The 18,762-nt window shown below is 41.9% G+C and overlaps 1 protein-coding gene across 4 annotated transcripts in view; it reads right to left on the bottom strand.

The window, feature by feature from the left end:
• Positions 1–18,762, bottom strand: part of LOC149437758 (uncharacterized) — a 77,083-nt gene that overhangs the window by 14,986 nt on the left and 43,335 nt on the right. For 2 of the 4 annotated variants that reach the window (XM_089660646.1, XM_089660644.1), the window contains exons 20-23: positions 14,835–14,939; positions 8,186–9,775; positions 3,745–3,822; positions 3,530–3,616 (exon numbers count right to left, since the gene is read on the bottom strand). In XM_089660646.1, coding sequence (XP_089516772.1) covers positions 3,530–3,616; positions 3,745–3,822; positions 8,186–9,775; positions 14,835–14,939 — 1,860 coding nt within the window. The remainder of the gene's footprint in view (positions 1–3,529; positions 3,617–3,744; positions 3,823–8,185; positions 9,776–14,834; positions 14,940–18,762) is intronic. The other 2 variants (XM_089660645.1, XM_089660647.1) reach the window with 1 other exon arrangement.

Raw genomic sequence — 18,762 nt, 5'->3', positions numbered from 1 at the left:
CCGAGTTCACTATATGAACCACTGATGTATTTATACATGGAGATCATATTCCCCCTTATGTATTATACATGGAGATCATATCCCCCCCTTATGTATTCTACATGGAGATCATACCCCCCCTTATGTATTATACATGGAGATCATATCCCCCCTTATGTATTATACATGGAGATCATATCCCCCCTTATGTATTATACATGGAGATCATATCCCCCCTTATGTATTATACATGGAGATCATATCACCCCTTATGTATTATACATGGAGATCATATCCCCCCTTATGTATTATACATGGAGATCATATCCCCCTTATGTATTATACATGGAGATCATATCCCCCCTTATGTATTATACATGGAGATCATATCCCCCTTATGTATTATACATGGAGATCATATCCCCCCTTATGTATTATACATGGAGATCATATCCCCCCTTATGTATTATACATGGAGATCATATCCCCCCTTATGTATTATACATGGAGATCATATCCCCCCTTATGTATTATACATGGAGATCATATCCCCCCTTATGTATTATACATAGAGATCATATCCCCCCTTATGTATTATACATGGAGATCATATCCCCCTTATGTATTATACATGGAGATCATATCCCCCCTTATGTATTGTACATGGAGATCATATCCCCCCTTATGTATTATACATGGAGATCATATCCCCCTTATGTATTATACATGGAGATCATATCCCCCCCTTATGTATTATACATGGAGATCATATCCCCCTTTATGTATTATACATGGAGATCATATCCCCCCTTATGTATTGTACATGGAGATCATATCCCCCTTTATGTATTATACATGGAGATCATATCCCCCCTTATGTATTATACATGGAGATCATATCCCCTCTTATGTATTATACATGGTGATCAAATCCCCCCCTTATGTGTTATACATGGAGATCATATCCCCCCTTATGTATTATACATGGAGATCATATCCTCCTTATGTATTATACATGGAGATCATATCCCCCCCTTATGTATAATACATGGAGATCATATCCCCCTTATGTATTATACATGGAGATCATATCCTCCTTATGTATTGTACATGGAGATCATATCCCCCTTATGTATTATACATGGAGATCATATCCTCCTTATGTATTATACATGGAGATCATATCCCCCCTTATGTATTATACATGGAGATCATATCCCCCCTTATGTATTATACATGGAGATCATATCCCCCCTTATGTATTATACATGGAGATCATATCCCCCCTTATGTATTATACATGGAGATCATATCCCCCCTTATGTATTATACATGGTGATCATATCCCCCCTTATGTATTATACATGGTGATCATATCCCCCTTATGTATTATACATGGAGATCATATCCCCCCCCTTATGTATTATACATGGTGATCATATCCCCCCTTATGTATTATACATGGAGATCATATCCCCCTTATGTATTATACATGGAGATCATATCCCCCCTTATGTATTATACATGGAGATCATATCCCCCCTTATGTATTATACATGGTGATCATATCCCACCTTATGTATTATACATGGAGATCATATCCCCCCTTATGTATTATACATGGAGATCATATCCCCCCTTAATCTCCTCTTCTTAAGAGAGAATACATTCCCACCATTCAGAGTATGAATCATTAACCACTACTCTCTGAATACCATCTTTTAGCCAGTTTTCTATCCATTTACATAGTAGCCTGTAGACTTTACCTTACAGATTAGCTCTGTGTGGGGAACTGTGTCAAATGCTTTTGCAAAATCCAAGTATACCACGTCCACCACCACCCCTCTGTCCAAGTATACCACGTCCACCACCACCCCTCTGTCCAAGTATACCACGTCCACCACCACCCCTCTGTCCAGGTATACCACGTCCACCGCCACCCCTCTGTGTAAGGTTTTGCTCAACTCCTCATAAAAAGTAATCAGATTTGTTTGACAACTTCTGTCTTTCATGAATCCATGCTGTCTGTTGCTTAAAATATTTTTTTCCAGCAAGAACTCACCTCTGTGATCTTTTATTAAACTCTCCATTATCTTCCCAACTAGAGAAGTTACACTAACAGGTCTGTAATTACTTGGTAAAGATTTTGACCCCTTTTTAAATATTGGCCCCACATTGGCCTTACACCAATCCAGTGGTACTATGCCAGTCATTAAAGAGTCCCTAAAAATTAGAAACAATGGCTGTGAAATGACAGAGCTCAATTCTTTAAGGCCCCCGTGGGTGTATGCCGTCCAGTCCAGGGGCTTTATTCACCTTTATTCTGTCTAAATATTTTTGGATCATATCAATTGTGAGCCAATGTGGATCATCTGGAGCTGTGTCAGTACCACCCCCATTATGGACAAGAGCTCCCCCATTCTCCTTTGTATACACAGAGCTGAAGAAGGGATTTAATAAACTTGCCTTCTCTTTGTCCCCAGTCACCCCCTCTAGATTATTCTGTAAAGGGCCTACATGCTCGGACCGGACCTTTTACTATTAACCTCCCTAGCGGTCTGATTATGTCCATATTTCTGTGCTCAAAGCGGTACATTTTTTGCATGGAAATATGTATTTTTTTTATTGTAGGCCTGTAATTTTTAGGAATAACTCACTGAAATCTGTCCGAACAAGAGTCTAGTAAACATCCCGGGGATGATAAAATTTGAAACACGAAATCATAAATTATAATATAATAAATAATCATAAAAAATAATAATATAATAATAATACATTTAATTCAAAAATGTAATCAAACCAAAAACACTGAAATTTGAAATATAGCGCCAAGTTCGCACATCGCTGAGCAAAGTCGCAGAATCGTTTTCAGTGTCTGATGAGGAATTTCCCCCACCAATCATTATCACTCAATTCTGCAAGTGGTTCTGATTTACTATCGCTGTTCTCTAGCCGGTCTAAAACCGCGTCTGACCTAAAGGGACGCTTTTTGGACGCCATGGATGTTTCTCAGTTTCCAGGCAGAAAGAACAGTAAAAATGCAGGCAGGGCGCCGGACAAAGCACTCGGGAGAAAATGTATGTGAAATGGTTTGATACAGGAATGTTATACTGTGTGATTTTAGTGTATTTAGTGAATGTCACTTTTTGTCATTTTCAAATTTCCCGCCAGTTCCATCCCCCGTATGTCCCGACGTCGCAGGGAACGGAACCCGGAAGACAGATGCCGGAATCGGCCGGAGGACATTGCTGGCGACACTGCAGGGGGGACATCGCGGGAGCGCAGGACAAGGTAAGTGCAGAAGAGATCCCGGAGCAACACTGCAGTGTATTCCCGATTGTAGCTCGGGGGGGTCACCGCTTGTGGTGCTGAAACTTTACCCCGAGCTACACTCGGGAATACCGCCAGGGGGGTTACTATGTTTGAAGAACTTTTTGGAGGTCGGTCCTATCTTTTGCAATCAGTCGCTAAAATGGGCATGTAGATTCTGTGGAACCTTATGCTGTTACAAGACGATGTATGGTTATAGGTGAGGCGGTTGGGCCCTTACCTTAGTGGAATGTTTGCGGTCGTGGTAGAAGCAGAGGGTTCTCCTCACCAGCACAGCATAAAACACCCCCCAGGTGCGGGAAGAGGCCTGTGGGGAGGAAGACACAGTATTACACAGCGCATCCTTCCATGGGCATACATTGTCTTGGTCCCTTTGTTTGGTTGGAAGTAGTAATTGTCATTCTCATGTCTATTGTTTCCCCATGTCCTGCTCACCTTCCTTCCCCCTGACTGCAGGATGTGCTTCTTCTCCAGGGAACCTTCCATCAGTTGATAGTCCAACTTCCGAGTCACCTGCAAATGACACCGACACAGTACAAAGCTGCTCCAACCAACCGACAAACAGAGGATCCATACAAAAATATTGTACCTTGAAAATACAGGCGTAGCTCGGTTTACGAACACCTCAGTTAACGTGATTTTCGGTTTACAAATGAACATCCATTGAAAATAATGGCTCGGTTTACAAATTTTTCTTGCAATACAAACAAATTAATTGGTTTTCATTTGCATTTACAAATTTTTTTTAATCATGTCCCTGTACAGTATTTATACCTTTAAAGTGCACTTTATAAAGAGTTTTGAATAGATAATACTTTTTGACTTTTTTCTGAGCTCCGGAACGGAGTAATTGGTTTTCAATGCATTTACAAATTTTTTTCGCAATACGAACGGATTAATTGGTTTTCAGCGCATTTACGAATTCATTTTTAATCATGCCCCTGTACAGTATTTATGCCTGTAAAGTGCACTTTATAAAGAGTTTTGAACAGATAAAAGAATTCTTTTTTACTTTTTTCTGACTTCTGGAACGAATTCATTGGTTTTCAATACATTTACGATTTTTTTTCGCAATATGAACGGATTAATTTTTTTTCAATGAATTTATTTTAATCATGTCCCTATACAGTACTATGCCTTTAAAGTGCACTTTATAAAGAGTTTTGAACAGATAATACTTTTTTGACTTTTTTTCTGAGCTCCGGAACGGATTAATTGGCTTTCAATACATTTACAAATTTTTTTCGCAATACGAACGGATTAATTGGTTTTCAGTGCATTTACAAATTATTTTTTAATCATGTCCCTGTACAGTATTTATGCCTTTAATGTGCACTTTATAAAGAGTTTTGAACAGATAAGACTTTTTTTTACTTTTTCCTGACCTCTGTAACGGATTAATTGGTTTTCAATGCATTTACGAATTAATTTTTAATCATGTATTTAGCATTTATGTCTTTAAAGTGCACTTTATAAAGAGTTTTGAATAGATAATACTTTTGACTTTTTTCTGAGCTCCAGAACGGAGTAATTGGTTTTCAATGCACTTACAAATTTTTTTCGCAATACGAACGGATTACTTGGTTTTCAATGCATTTACGAATTAATTTTTAATCATGTCCCTGTACAGTATTTATGCCTTTAAAGTGCACTTTATAAAGAGTTTTGAACAGATAAAATATTTTTTTTTCACTTTTTTCTGACTTCCAGAACGGATTAATTAGATTTCAATACATTTACGATTTTTTTTTGCAATACGGATTAATTTTTTTTCAATTCATTTATTTTAAACATGTCCCTATACAGTACTATGCCTTTAAAGTGCACGTTATAAAGATTTTTGAACAGATAAGACTTTTTTTTTACTTTTTTCTGACCTCCGGATTGGATTAACTGGTTTTCAAGGCATTTACAAAAATTTTTTTAATCATGTCCCTGTACAGTATTTATGCCTTTAAAGTGCACTTTATAAATAGTTTTGAACAGATAATACTTTTTTTTACTTTTTTTCTGACCTCCAGAACAGATTAATTGGTTTTCAATGCATTTATGAATTAATTTTTAATCATATACAGTATTTATGCCTTTAAAGTGCACTTTATAAAGAGTTTTGAACAGATAAGACTTTTTTTTTTACTTTTTTCTGACCTCTGGAACGAATTAATTGGTTTTCAATGCATTTATGAATTAATTATTAATCATGTCCTTGTACAGTATTTATGCCTTTAAAGTGCACTTTATAAAGAGTTTTGAACAGATAAGACTTTTTTGTTACTTTTTTCTGACCTCCAGAATGGAATAATTGGTTTTCAATGCATTTACAAACTTTTTTCGCAATATGAACAGATTAATTGGTTTTCAATGCATTTATGAAATAATGATTAATCATGTCCATGTACAGTATTTATGCCTTTAAAGTGCACTTTATAAAGAGTTTTGAACAGATAAGACTTTTTTGTTACTTTTTTCTGACCTCCAGAATGGAATAATTGGTTTTCAATGCATTTACAAACTTTTTTCGCAATATGAACAGATTAATTGGTTTTCAATGCATTTATGAAATAATGATTAATCATGTCCATGTACAGTATTTATGCCTTTAAAGTGCACTTTATAAAGAGTTTTGAACCGATAAAAGACTTTTTTTTAACTTTTTTTCTGACCTCCTGAACAGATTAATGGGTTTTCACTGCATTCCTATGGGAAATCGTGTTTCGGTTTACGAATTTTTCGCAATACGGAAAGTCCCGCAGAACGCATTCAATTCGTAAACAGAGGTACGCCTGTATGTATTTTGGTCTATTGTTGTTAGCTGCAGAGGATCTAAATGTTCTTGTTATCATTGACAAATTCCATACAAATTCCACAAAATTATACTTTTGAATTCTCTAAAAGGGGCGGTATTGGGAGATAGGTAGGGGGTGGAACCAAGGGATGGTGCTCAGAGGTTGTTAGGGGGTGCAGAAAAGGGGTGACTCAGAAAAGGGGGGGGTACCTGCACTTATTCTCTGAGAAAAAAAGGGATATGATGTAATTCCGGCTGTTACACCTCCTCCTTGGCAGAGCAGATGCTGTTATCTTTTGAATTACAGAGATGAGGTCATGAAAATTCAATCAGACTTTTCTCTTACATGGTAAGGATTTTCAGAATTGTATTAAATGTTTAGTGTTTTGTGTAGGGGGTGTACTAATGCGTGACTTTTTTTACCTATCCCAGAGTTTTTTCTGTAGCCTCCCTAGCGGTCTGATTATGTCAGTATTTCTGTGCTCAAAGCGGTACATTTTTTTGCATGGAAATATGTATTTTTTTATTGTAGGCCTGTAATTTTTAGGAATAACTCACTGAAATCTGTCCGAACAAGAGTCTAGTAAACATCTCGGGTAGGATAAAATTTGAAACCCGAAATCATAAATTGTAATTTAATAAATAATCATAAAAAATAATAATACAATAATAATAAATTTAATTCAATAATATAATCAAAATAAAAACACTGAAATGTGAAATATAGCGCCAAGTTCGCACATCGCTGAGCTCAGTCGCAGAATCGTTTTCAGTGTCTGATGAGGAATTTCCCCCACGAATCATTATCACTCAATTCTGCAAGTGGTTCTGATTTACTATCGCTGTTCTCTAGCCGGTCTAAAACCGCGTCTGACCTAAAGGGACGCTTTTTGGACGCCATGGACGTTTCTCAGTTTCCAGGCAGAAAGAACAGTAATAATGCAGGCAGGGCGCAGGACAAAGCACTCGGGACAAAATGTATGTGAAATGGTTTGATACAGGAATGTTATACTATGTGATTTTAGTGTATTTAGTGAATGTCACTTCTACAATTTTCAAATTTCCCGCCAGTTCAGTCCCCCGTATGTCCCGACGTCGCAGGGAACAGACCCCGGAAGACAGATGCCGGCATCGGCCGGAGGACATTGCAGGGGACACTGCAGGGGGGACATCGCGGGAGCGCAGGACAAGGTAAGTGCAGAAGAGATCGCAGAGCAGCGCCGCAGTGTATTCCTGAGTGTAGCTCGGGGGGGTTACCGCTTGTGGCGCTGAAACTTTACCCCGAGCTACACTCAGGTATACCGCCGGGGGGGTAAGGCAGCCTATTCCTTCAGAATGCAAAAACCAGACAAGAAGCAAAGAGCATGTCTCAAGAAGAAATCCGATGTGAGCTTACATCTTTAATAAATCCAATAAAAAGGATCACTTAAACCTTAAAATATAACTAAAGGCAAAACATTTTGTTTAGTTCTGGATAGAGTGGAGAGGGATTAGAACCCCTGTCAGGTTTTTATTGCTGTCTGTGCCCCCATGAGGGAGATTCACCCTCTCTATTTGTCCTGCTTACTCTTATCATTGAAAGTGAAAGAAAAAGAAAATCTCATATTTTGGGTTTTCCCCAGAAAAATAGGGTCGATCTTCCAATGAGGACGCTGGCCTGGGGGTCCCCAAACAATTCTTTTAATTTGCAGGGATTTCTTCTCACTTCCTGTTTTGGCTATGGGACAGGACGTAAAGGTAAATCTCTGCAACGTGGCACATATTGCAAAAAAAAATAAAAAAATAAACCAACAGCAGTTGAAACAATCCCCAAAATGAAAAAAAAAATCTACTTTAAACTTTCTGAGTTTCTATTACATGCCAGACCCTTGGTGGAGCCCTGCATAGGTGGACCTGGAGCCAATTAACTTTTTGCCCCTATTAAAATAGTTCTGTCATAGGAATATGAATTGCTAGTTGATTGTGGCAAGTCAACCTCCTGGTTGTGTCTCTGGTCACATCTTCCTACGTATTCCATTTGGTTTCAAGCATGGAACCACCCAAGAAAATAAACGGAGAAGCTCCATCATAAACACTCAGAACTCATCTCACCGTGGTTATGGACGTCTCCACTTTATCAGACTTATTCTTCAGAGCATGTGGCTCTTTCCCTGATGTTTGCGGACATTTCCCCACTTGATTACTCTCCGTGAGGGTTGCGGTGGACATCACTCTTTCTTGAATCAGACTTCTGTCTTCCCTTTGGTCCTTCTCCATGCCGGAGTCTGTAGATAAGGGAACTGAGGTGGGCAAAGTAAATGTGGCCACCAACATGTTTGGCTCCGACCTCACGATTACTTGGCCACTTGGTGCTTTGTGACTTGGGGTCTCTTGATTTGCTTTGGTCAACTGGTCTCCTTCATTTGCTTTGAGTGATACAATGTGAGGTTTCTGGACTGGGCTATCTAGTTGCCCCTGTTTAGCTTTATTCCAGATGTCTTCCAGCTCCTTATCATCATGCTCCAGAAACTCCTGATCGGGGTGGAGCACTTCGGGGAACGAATGAGAAGCAACCTTCTTATCAGTCTTCTTTTTGGGTGGGTTATTGGGTGAACTGTAAGACTCATTTAGAGAGCTGGGTTTTGCATCATACGTTCTGACAAACTCTACATAGGTAGAATTATTCATGTCATGGTTATAAGGCTTTACACCATCTAGAGCTTTTGGGAAGATGGCTGAGGTGACAGTACCAACTCCATTCTGATATTTGGAGGTGTGGTTGTCCTCTGAAGGACTGGATGTTCTTACATACTGCATTTCACCCAAATTTGAGTCTGTTCTTTGTCCATTCCTCCCAGATTCCAGATGATGGAAAACACCAGTGGGTGAAAGTCTATCTATCTGAAAATTGATAAAGTCATCGTTTAGCTGATCTAGGCCCTGTGGTCGTGAAGTGTCTTCCAGCTTTCCATAGCCATGTATGTTTTGCCTGCAATAGCCAGGGCTGGATGTTAATGCTTCAATCCATGACTTTGTACACGGTGACTGGAATGAATTCATGGAGTCTTGGAGGTTACTGTCCTCTTTGTTTGGCTCTGCAATTTCTGTACTTTTTATTTCATCTGCATGCCCAGAATCTAAAACATGGCAGGGCCCACTGTCTTTACCAGGTTCAATTCGAAGTGACTCCTGAATGTTGTCCTGAAAACTAGATTCTTTGGAGAGATCCAAAACCAAGACAGAACCCAATGTCAGATGTGGACAGGTGGCCTGGGGGATTGGTTTGGTGGAACTAAGGCTTTCCACTTCAGTTTGCTTGTTATTTCCCCTGGAAACAGCACATTCAGCATCAATCTCCTTTGTCAGTGGATTTTTGACATAACTGAGAAAATTCTTAAAGTCAGGTTCTGGGGTTGTCCTGTCAAGCTTGGGAGGCCAGGTGGAGGTTTCATATTTGGTGCTGTCTTCGGTAATGGGTTTCTTATCAGAGTACAGGTCCATAATCCCTTGCACTGTGCACCTTTGTGCCTTTTCCTTTCTCTTGAGGCTCCTAAAAAGTAAACTGGATCTATTTTTTGAGTCATTTGTAGATATCAAAGTGTATTGTTCAGATGACCGACTTTTTTTGGATGGTCGTGGCAAGGTCAAGCTTTGGCATGCATCTGGTCCTTCACCTTCCTTTGCATTCAAGTAGGTGCTGACCTGCGAACGGACAAAGTGATAAGTAAGGCATGAGAAAGAATGACAGATAGGGATCACTGACAGATAATGAAGCGTCAGAAATGAGACTGCAAAAAGCAAGAGGGAGATAAACCACAGAAGGTAGAAAATGAAGAGTGAGTAGACATCGGAGAGAGAGGCAATATGGGACATGAGACAAAGAAAGGAACAGACTCTGGAGAGAATAAGTAAGGTAGGACGAAGAAAGTGGAACTCCAGACACAGATGAGGAACTCATAAATGAGACAGACCTGGTTAAAAGGGAAAGTGATGAGCGAGAAACCTGGATGAAAGAAAAAGTGATGAGTGGGACAGTTCAGAAATATGGAGATGATGAACAAAGTGATGAGAAGGTGTAGGGAAGGGGGAAACCTAGATACATGTAGGAGAATATTCCAAACCATTAGAGCAGGGTTTCTCAACCAGGGTTTCATGGAACCCTAAGGTTCCTCCAGAGATTGCCAGCGATTCCTTGAGCAATTTCTGCCTCTCACTTAAGTTCCCACTGACTTTTTTAGCTATCTGGGGGTAATTCTTCCCAATGACCACAAGGGTAAAGAGCATTCTTCCCACCGACCACCACACTAATGTATTAAGAGTTGTATATATAGTAATTTTTAGCAGGGACTGAGACCTGAGACTGGAAAGCTATTTCAAAGGTTCCTCTGTGTTGAAAAGGTTGAGAAAAGTTGCCGTAGATGGTAGTTAAAGCTGCACTATAGACATAAATCTAAGTATGTTGCTGAACTACACATATGTCAATGTTTAATTCTGATTAGCCAGCTCTATCATCAGGTACCCCTATAGATGATACAGCCAAATCCTGGACCTTCCTGTAGACAATGCTCTTCTAGGACCCATCCGAGCCTGTGATTGGACATTGATGGGCCAGCTGCATATTATTAATATTATTCCTGGACTCTCTCCTCCTGCAGTCATGTTCCCTGTGTTAGACTGAATAGATTGTATTAAGGAATAGAGTCCTGATTAGCTTGGGCCTCTCTTCCCCAGACTGAGTGCTGCTGTGCAGATGTTTCCAACATTCAGATATCAATCATACGGCTCTATGTAGAAATACATGTTCTGGATGGACTGTGGAAGGGTTAGGACCCCTGTCAGGTTTGTATTGCTATAATCAATAAAACGTGTTGCGCTAATCAGTGGATTCACACACATATGAAAATATCAAAAGCATAACAAGTCCCAAGAATAATAATGTAAAAGTCCACAAAGTGCATAAATGTGAAGAAATATCCCACCAGAGAAATCTTATTATTGGTTCCACGACAGACCCAAGGCCTCCACCAAGTGGTCAAGGATGCAGGCTTAGCAGACATGACTCCCTAGTTAAAGAGTAGTCATATAAATCATGTGTTGAAATACTCCATGTCTGCCTCGTCTCCCCCCCCCCCCCCCCCCGCGTCTCCACTGGGCAGCAGGTAGCCTGGTAATTTATAAGTCACCACTTCCAGCCATGAGTGATGACGTCAGCATGTAGCTCTTTCCTACGCGTTTCGTCCTATGCAATGTCTTCCAGGGCATTACAACAATATGACTTCAGGTCTGGTGTGGCAGCTATAATAGGATTCTTTGGTGGAATATTGTATGACATTTTTGCACTTTGTGGACTATCACATTATTATTCTAGGGACTTTCTATGCCTTTGATATTTATATCTTTGTGTGAATCCACTGATTGGTGCAACAAGTTCTATTTATGACTATGTTGGATATCTCACTATAGTGTGTTTGCAGCTGCTTTTGTTTCGGACATCTTTGACACCAGAGTGGTTTTCTTTTCATGATATTTCTCAGGTTTGTATTGCCGTCTGTGTTCTCGCTGGGGGGATTCACCCACATTATCGGGTCCCAGTGCCCATTATCTCTTGTCTGTAAATTTTGAAGTTGTCACAAGCAAATTTTTCTCGCTGGGGGGATTTACCCACATTATTGGTCCAGATGCCTACCGTCTCTGGTATGTAAAATTTGAAGTTGTCACAGGTAAAATTTTTCAGTGTTCCGGTGACAACAATCTAGGAGAGGATGTTTTGGAAGGACCTTATGCTACTTCCTACTGTGTCTCTGAAATGGAAGGAAAGGGAAGAGAAATGTCCCTGATGGTACAGAGATTTGCACATTATGGCCACTAGATGGAGATGACGATCATAGGAAATAAGTATTGATTTTCTCTGGTCATCATTTCCATCTAGTGGCCATAATGAGGTATTTCTGTAATTCACACTATTCTGATGAAGAACTTCTGACCTGGAGGAAACATAGCCTAGTAACATCCAATTTTTGCCGACAGAACATGCAGTTTTGCTGGAAGACATTTTTTTATACACCCCTTAAAATCTAAACTTTCTACACCATATGAGTCTCCACGCACGCGGGGCGTTTGAATAACGCCGGTAACGTTAGCTGTGTAAATTCACGTTAAAAACGGGAGTTTTTCAGCATTTTTTAGCGTTTGTGCATTACCGTTTAGCGGAGTTTTGCCACGTTTTTTCGCGTTTGCGGTTTTTAGGGTTTTTTTAACCAAAAAAAAAACCTCGTGAGTTTTTCAGCGATTTTTTAGCGTTTTTGCATTAGTGTTTAGCGTTTTTTTTTTCACTTTTTTTGCCTTTGCAGTTTTTAGGGGTTATTTTAACCAAAAAAAACCTGTGAGTTTTTCAGCATTTTTTTGCATTTTTGCATTACCGTTTAGCGGCATTTTTTTTGTGTTTGCGGTTTTTAGGGAAACCCCGTGAGTTTTTCAGCGTTTTTTTAGCGTTTTTGCATTAGTGTTTAGTGGCTTTTTTTGCGTTTTTTTCGTGTCTGCGGTTTTTAGGCGTTTTTTTTTAACCAAAAAAACCTGTTTTTCAGTGTTTTTATAGCGTTTTTGCATTAGTGTTTAGCGGCGTTTTTTCACTTTTTTTGCCTTTGCAGTTTTTAGGGGTTTTTTTAACCAAAAAAAACCTGTGAGCTTTTCAGCGTTTTTTTGCGTTTTTGCACTACCGTTTAGCGGCATTATTTTCACGTTTTAAGTTTTTAGGGTTTTTTTAACCAAAAAAAACCCCGTGAGTTTTTCAGCTTTTTTTTAGCGTTTTTGCATTAGTGTGTAGCGGTGTTTTTTCAAGTGTTTTTCACGTTTGCAGTTTTTAGGCGTTTTTTAACCCAAAAGAAAACCCGTGAGTTTTTCAGCAATTTTTTAGCATTTTTGCATTAGCGTTTAGCTGAGTTTTTTCACTTTTTTTCACCGTTGCAGTTTTTAGGGTTTTTTTAACCAAAAAAAATCTGTTTTTCAGCGTTTAGCGGCGTTTTTTTTACTTTTTTTGCCTTTGCAGCTTTTAGGGGTTTTTTTAACCAAAAAAAAAACCCCGTGAGTTTTTCAGCGTTTTTGCATTAGCGTTTAGCAGCGTTTTTTCAAGTTTTTTTCACGTTTGCAGTTTTTAGGGTTTTTTTAACCAAAAAAAAAAAACATTGAGTTTTTCAGCTTTTTTTAGCGTGTTTACATTAGCGTTTAGCTGAGTTTTTTCACTTTTTTTCACCGTTGCAGTTTTTAGGGGTTTTTTAACCAAAAAAAATCTGTTTTTCAGCGTTTAGCGGCGTTTTTTTTACTTTTTTTGCCTTTGCAGCTTTTAGGGTTTTTTTTAATCAAAAAAAAAAAACCCGTGAGTTTTTCAGCGTTTTTGCATTAGCGTTTAGCAGCGTTTTTTCAAGTTTTTTTTCACGTTTGCAGTTTTTAGGGTTTTTTTTTAACCAAAAAAAAAAAACATTGAGTTTTTCAGCTTTTTTTAGCGTGTTTACATTAGCGTTTAGCGTTGTTTTTTTCGCATTTTTTTTCACGTTTGCGGTTTTTAGGGGTTTTTTTTTAACCAAAAAAATACAAAAAAGTCCAAAAACGCCAGTTTGCCACAATTTACCAAGTTTTGCCGCTTTTTTTTTTTTTAGCTTTAGAGCGCTTTTACAGCTAACAAACTGCTCTAGAAACCCACTCGCCCCTGGCAAAAAACGTTGATTCCAGTCTCTGTGTATATGGACACATAGGAGAACATGCTGGGGGCAGGGGCGGACTGACCTTTAGGGTACTTGGTCACTGCCCGAGGGCCCGGGGTCAGTAAGGGGCCCCATGAGATGCCCCTGGTACCTTTCATAGGCTTTTTTGGGTGTAGTTTGAGTGTGGGCAAGGACACAGGGGCCCCATGATCCCCTATTGCCCAGGGGCCCCATGAGTTGTCAGTCCACCCCTGGCTGGGGGGTTTACTGGCTGTAGAAAAAAACGTCAAAAGCCAAAAACAGCCGCTGTAAAAAGGTCCCGTGTGCGTGAGGACTGAGAGTTAATGAGAATCGTGTCGCTGGTTGTTCCCCTAAAACTGGTCATACACTATACAATTTTCTGATTCAATCTCCTTTAGATTTACCATCAACTTGCATGTAGTGGATGGGACTGCCTGACTGCATACAACTGAAAGTGTTTAGGTTTGACCTCATATTATATGGTTTTGGTAAAACTAAAGGAAAATTGTACGAGAAAATGATATAATGTATGGCCAAGCCTTAAAGTAGCCGTAATTTGATGCCAGTTGTTCCCCTCCAGCTGGCCCAATTCACTGCAGCCACCATGCATGATAAGAGAGGAACGCTGAGATAAGACCAATTAGCCGAACAGAGATTTCTACACAGTTTATGACATTCAGATCAGAACAACCCCCGCCCCCCCATAAAAAGCACTAATTCCACAACACACCAAAATTTCACAGCACACAGGGTCACATTTCACCTACGTCCTGGTAATCTGCAATACATGACATTCTACTTCTTGGCATTTTGATAAACTGTAAATTTCGACAATTAAACTTTCCATTTCACACTTTTATAAAGGATAAAATAGAATTAATAAATGAATAAAGCAGCCAAATAAGGGAAAATGGTGCAGCGCTATAGTGGCGACCTTTATATGTGGCCAGCACTTGTTGGCGTCATTCAGTTTAGGGTGGAGTTAATGGACAAATCACAGCATGCTGTTATGGCACGGCACAGCGCACTCTGGTCGGCGTTACCTCCTCTGCCACGGGAAGCGAAACTCTTTTCTTTCTCTTTAGGCTGCCGAAGGTTCCCCCTATTATCCCCTGACAGCGCTTCCAGAATGATTTAGGGGGTGACGGCTGATGAGGGGGGAGGGGAAGACAGATTAGAGAGAGAGATGATTAGACACAGGGCTTTTTTTCCTCAGAGAATAGGCGCAGGAACTCCCCCCTTCTGAGTAACCCCTTGTCACCACCCTCTATTCACCTCCAAGCACCGTCCCTTGGTTTCTTCCCCTACCCACCTCTGAGCACCATCTCTTGGTTCCATCCGCTACCCAACCCTGAGCACCAACTCTTGGTTCCATCCCGTACCCACCTCCAAGCAACCGTCTCTTGGTTCCATCCCCTATCCACCTCCAAGTACCTACCCTTGGTTCCTTCCCCTACCTACCTCCGAGCACCGTCTCTTGGTTTCATCCCCTACCCACCTCCGAGCACCTTCTCTTGGTTCCATCGCCTACCCACCTCCGAGCACCGTCTCTTGGTTCCATCCCCTACCTACCTCCTAGCACTGTCTCTTGGTTCCATTGCCTACCCACCTCCGAGCACCGTCTCTTGGTTCCCCCCCTACCCACCTCCGAGCACCATCTCTGGGTTCCATTCCCTACCCACCTCCGAGCACCGTCTCTTGGTTCCCCCCCTACCCACCTCCGAGCACCATCTCTTGGTTCCTTCCCCTACCCACCTCCGAGCACCATCCCTTTGTTCCTTCCCCTACCCACCTTCGGGCAGCATCTCTTGGTTCCACCCCCTACCCACCTCTGAGCACAGTCTCTTGGTTCCACCCTCTACCCGCCTCTGCGCACCGTCTCTTAGTTCTACCCCCTACCCACCTCCTAGCACCATCTCTTGGTTCCACCCCCTACCCACCTCCGAGAACTGTCTCTTTGTTCCACCCCTTACCCATCTCCAAGCACCGTCTCTTGGTTCCAACCCCTACCCACCTCTGAGAACCGTTTCTTGATTCCACTCCTTACCCACCTCCTAGCACCATCTCTTGGTTCCACCCCCTACCCACCTCCGAGAACTGTCTCTTTGTTCCACCCCTTACCCATCTCCAAGCACCGTCTCTTGGTTCAAACCCCTACCCACCTCTGAGAACCGTTTCTTGATTCCACTCCTTACCCACCACCGAGCACCGTCTCTTAGTTCCACCCCCATCCACCTCCGAGCACAGTCTCTTGGTTCCAACCCCTACCCACCTCCAAGCACTGTCTCTTTGTTCCACCCCCTACCCACCTCCGAGAACCGTCTCTTGGTTCCTTCCCCTACCCACCTCTGAGCACCATTTCTTGCTTCCATCCCCTACCCACCTCCCAGTACCGCCCCTTTTAGAGAACACAGAGCCAAGTGTCATTTTTGTGACGCTAAGTAATTTTTATGGAATTTGTTAATGATAACAAGAAAAGCAGTAAAATAGTTCCTCTGCACCCAGCGACAACAGATGCCCCTCCCCCAGAAAAATAGATTCCCCCCACAAAAACAGACCCCCCCCCAGCAACAATGGACCCCCTGCAACAAAATACCACCCCAAAAACAACATACCCCCTGCAACCAACATCAATAGACTTCTCCCTCAACAATAGATCTCTCTCAGCAACAATAAATTCCCCACCAGCAACAATAGATCCCCATGCAAAAATAGATCCCCTCCAGTGACAATAGATTCCCCAGCAGCTAGCAGTACCCCAGCACCCCTTGCCATTACATATATTCATTTCTGGGGTGCCGGAACTGCGTTCCCCTACGTTTCTGCTGAAGAAAGCCCTGATTAGACAGCCGGGAAGACAGGAGAGAGGATTAAAGGATAGACATGGAAACTGCGACCCATCAGAACTGCGCTGCTAAAGACGTTCACCAATATCTCTGGAAACAATTCCGACCATACACAGAAAATAAAGTGGCAATAACACCTCACCTGAAAGTATGCCTAAAGTCCAAACTATAAAAAAAAAAAAATGGAGTAGGGGATACCTGCCACCTCTGTCTATGTTTTATTTCTCGCTGTGTCCTGTTGGGGAGATTTCCCTTCATTTTAGGTGCTGGAGGCACTCTGGGAGGTCTGAAGAAATCCCACAAAATTACTGTAAAATTCTGCATTTCTTATGGCTTCCTATCCCTGGGAAATTGGTGACAAGGACAAATAGAGAGAGTGAATCTACCCCAGTGTTGGGGTTCCTCTGGGGCCACGAGCACGAGACCCAGTTTGCCCCGAATTGGAGATGAATGAGAGGATTCTGATGAGGAGACTCTTATGTATAAGTAGGACTGTGATGTAATAGGTGTTGGGTGGGCCTCTAAATTGAAGGGTTGACCTGATATGATGGGGGCCTCTGACATGAAGGGAGGACCCCTGATAGGATGGGGGGACCTGTAATGTGAAGTGTGGTTTCTGATATGAAGGGGAGACGCTGATGAAAAGCGAGTACCTGTGATGTGATTGGGGGGCCAGATGTAAAAGGACAGCCTTGATGTAAAGGGGGAACTCTAACCTGATGTGGGCCTTTGGTGTGAATGGGAGACTTTATTGTGCGTGTGTGTGGGGGGGGGGGGGGGTCATTTAGGGTGATGGGAGTCCTTGGATGTGAAGGTGGGGCCCCTTATGTGAAGGTGACCTGTGATGTTAAGGCAGAGCTCTGATGTTATTGGGGGACCTTTGATGCAATGGAGAGACCTCTGGCATGAATGGGGGGGAAATTCTGACATAATGTGGGCCTCTGATGTGAAGGGGGGACTTTACTGTGTTGGGGGGGGGGGTCCTCTAAGGTGATGGGAGTCCTTGGATGCAAAGGTGGGGCCTCTAACGTGAAGGTGACCTGTGATGTGAAGGCAGAGCTCTGATGTTATGGGGGGACCTTTGATGCAAAGGGTTGACCTCTGGCATGAATGGGGGGTCTGACATGATGTGGGCCTCTGATGTGAAGGGGGGGACTTTATTGTGTTGGAGGGGGAGGTCCTTTAAGGTGAAGGGAGTCCTTGGATGTGAAGGTGGGGCCTCTTACGTGAAGGTGACCTGTGATGTGAAGGTGGAGCTCTGATGTTATGGGGGGACCTTTGATGCAATGAGGAGACCTCTGGCATGAATGCGGGGTTCTGACATGATGTGGGCCTCTGATGTGAAGGGGGGGCTTTATTGTGTTGGAGTGGAGGGTCCTCTAAGGTAATGGGAGTCCTTGGATGTGAAGGTGGGGCCTCTTACCTATAGGTGACCTGTGATGTGAAGGCAGAGCTCTGATGTTATGGGGGGACCTTTGATGCAATGGGGAGACCTCTCGCATGAATGCGGAGTTCTGACATGAGGTGGGCCTCTGATGTGAAGGTGGGACTTTACTGTGTTGGAGGGGGGGTCCTCTAAGGTAATGGGAGTCCTTGGATGTGAAGGTGGGGCCTCTTACGTGATGGTGACCTCTGATATGAAATGGGAGCTCTCATGTTAGGGGGGGACTTTTGATGTAATGGAACTTCTGGCATGAAGTGGGGCCTCTGTTGTGAAAGGGAACTCCGATGTGATGGGGAGACCTCTTGTGTAAAAGGGGTTCTTCTGGTGTAAAGGGGGAACATTGACTGTGATGGGGGACCTCTGCTGTGAATCTAGTTTCATCAAAGCGGTTGTGTACATGGCCACAGGCTCAGGTTTCTGATTTCTTATAAGTAACATTCACATTTTTTTTTTTTTTTTTAGGCTGGGGTGCCTTGGGATTCTGCATAGTTAAAGGGTGCCGAGACTGAAAAACAGGTTGAGAAATGCTGATCTACCCAATGGGACACTGACAGAAGAATGGACCCTTCCCCATCCCAACCAAACTCAAGGTTTAGCTACACTCTAAATATCTTATGCTCAAAAAAAAAAAAGTCCCTGTAATATTTACAGGGGTGTGGTCTGAAATGGATTAACATCTCC

Source organism: Staurois parvus, unplaced genomic scaffold (genome assembly GCF_062004578.1).
Source record: "Staurois parvus isolate SC_StPar_1 unplaced genomic scaffold, SC_StPar_1.0 ptg001257l, whole genome shotgun sequence".
NCBI lineage: Eukaryota > Metazoa > Chordata > Amphibia > Anura > Ranidae > Staurois > Staurois parvus.
Note: the sequence above shows the minus strand (reverse complement) of the source record. Positions and strands in the feature narration are given on the sequence as shown.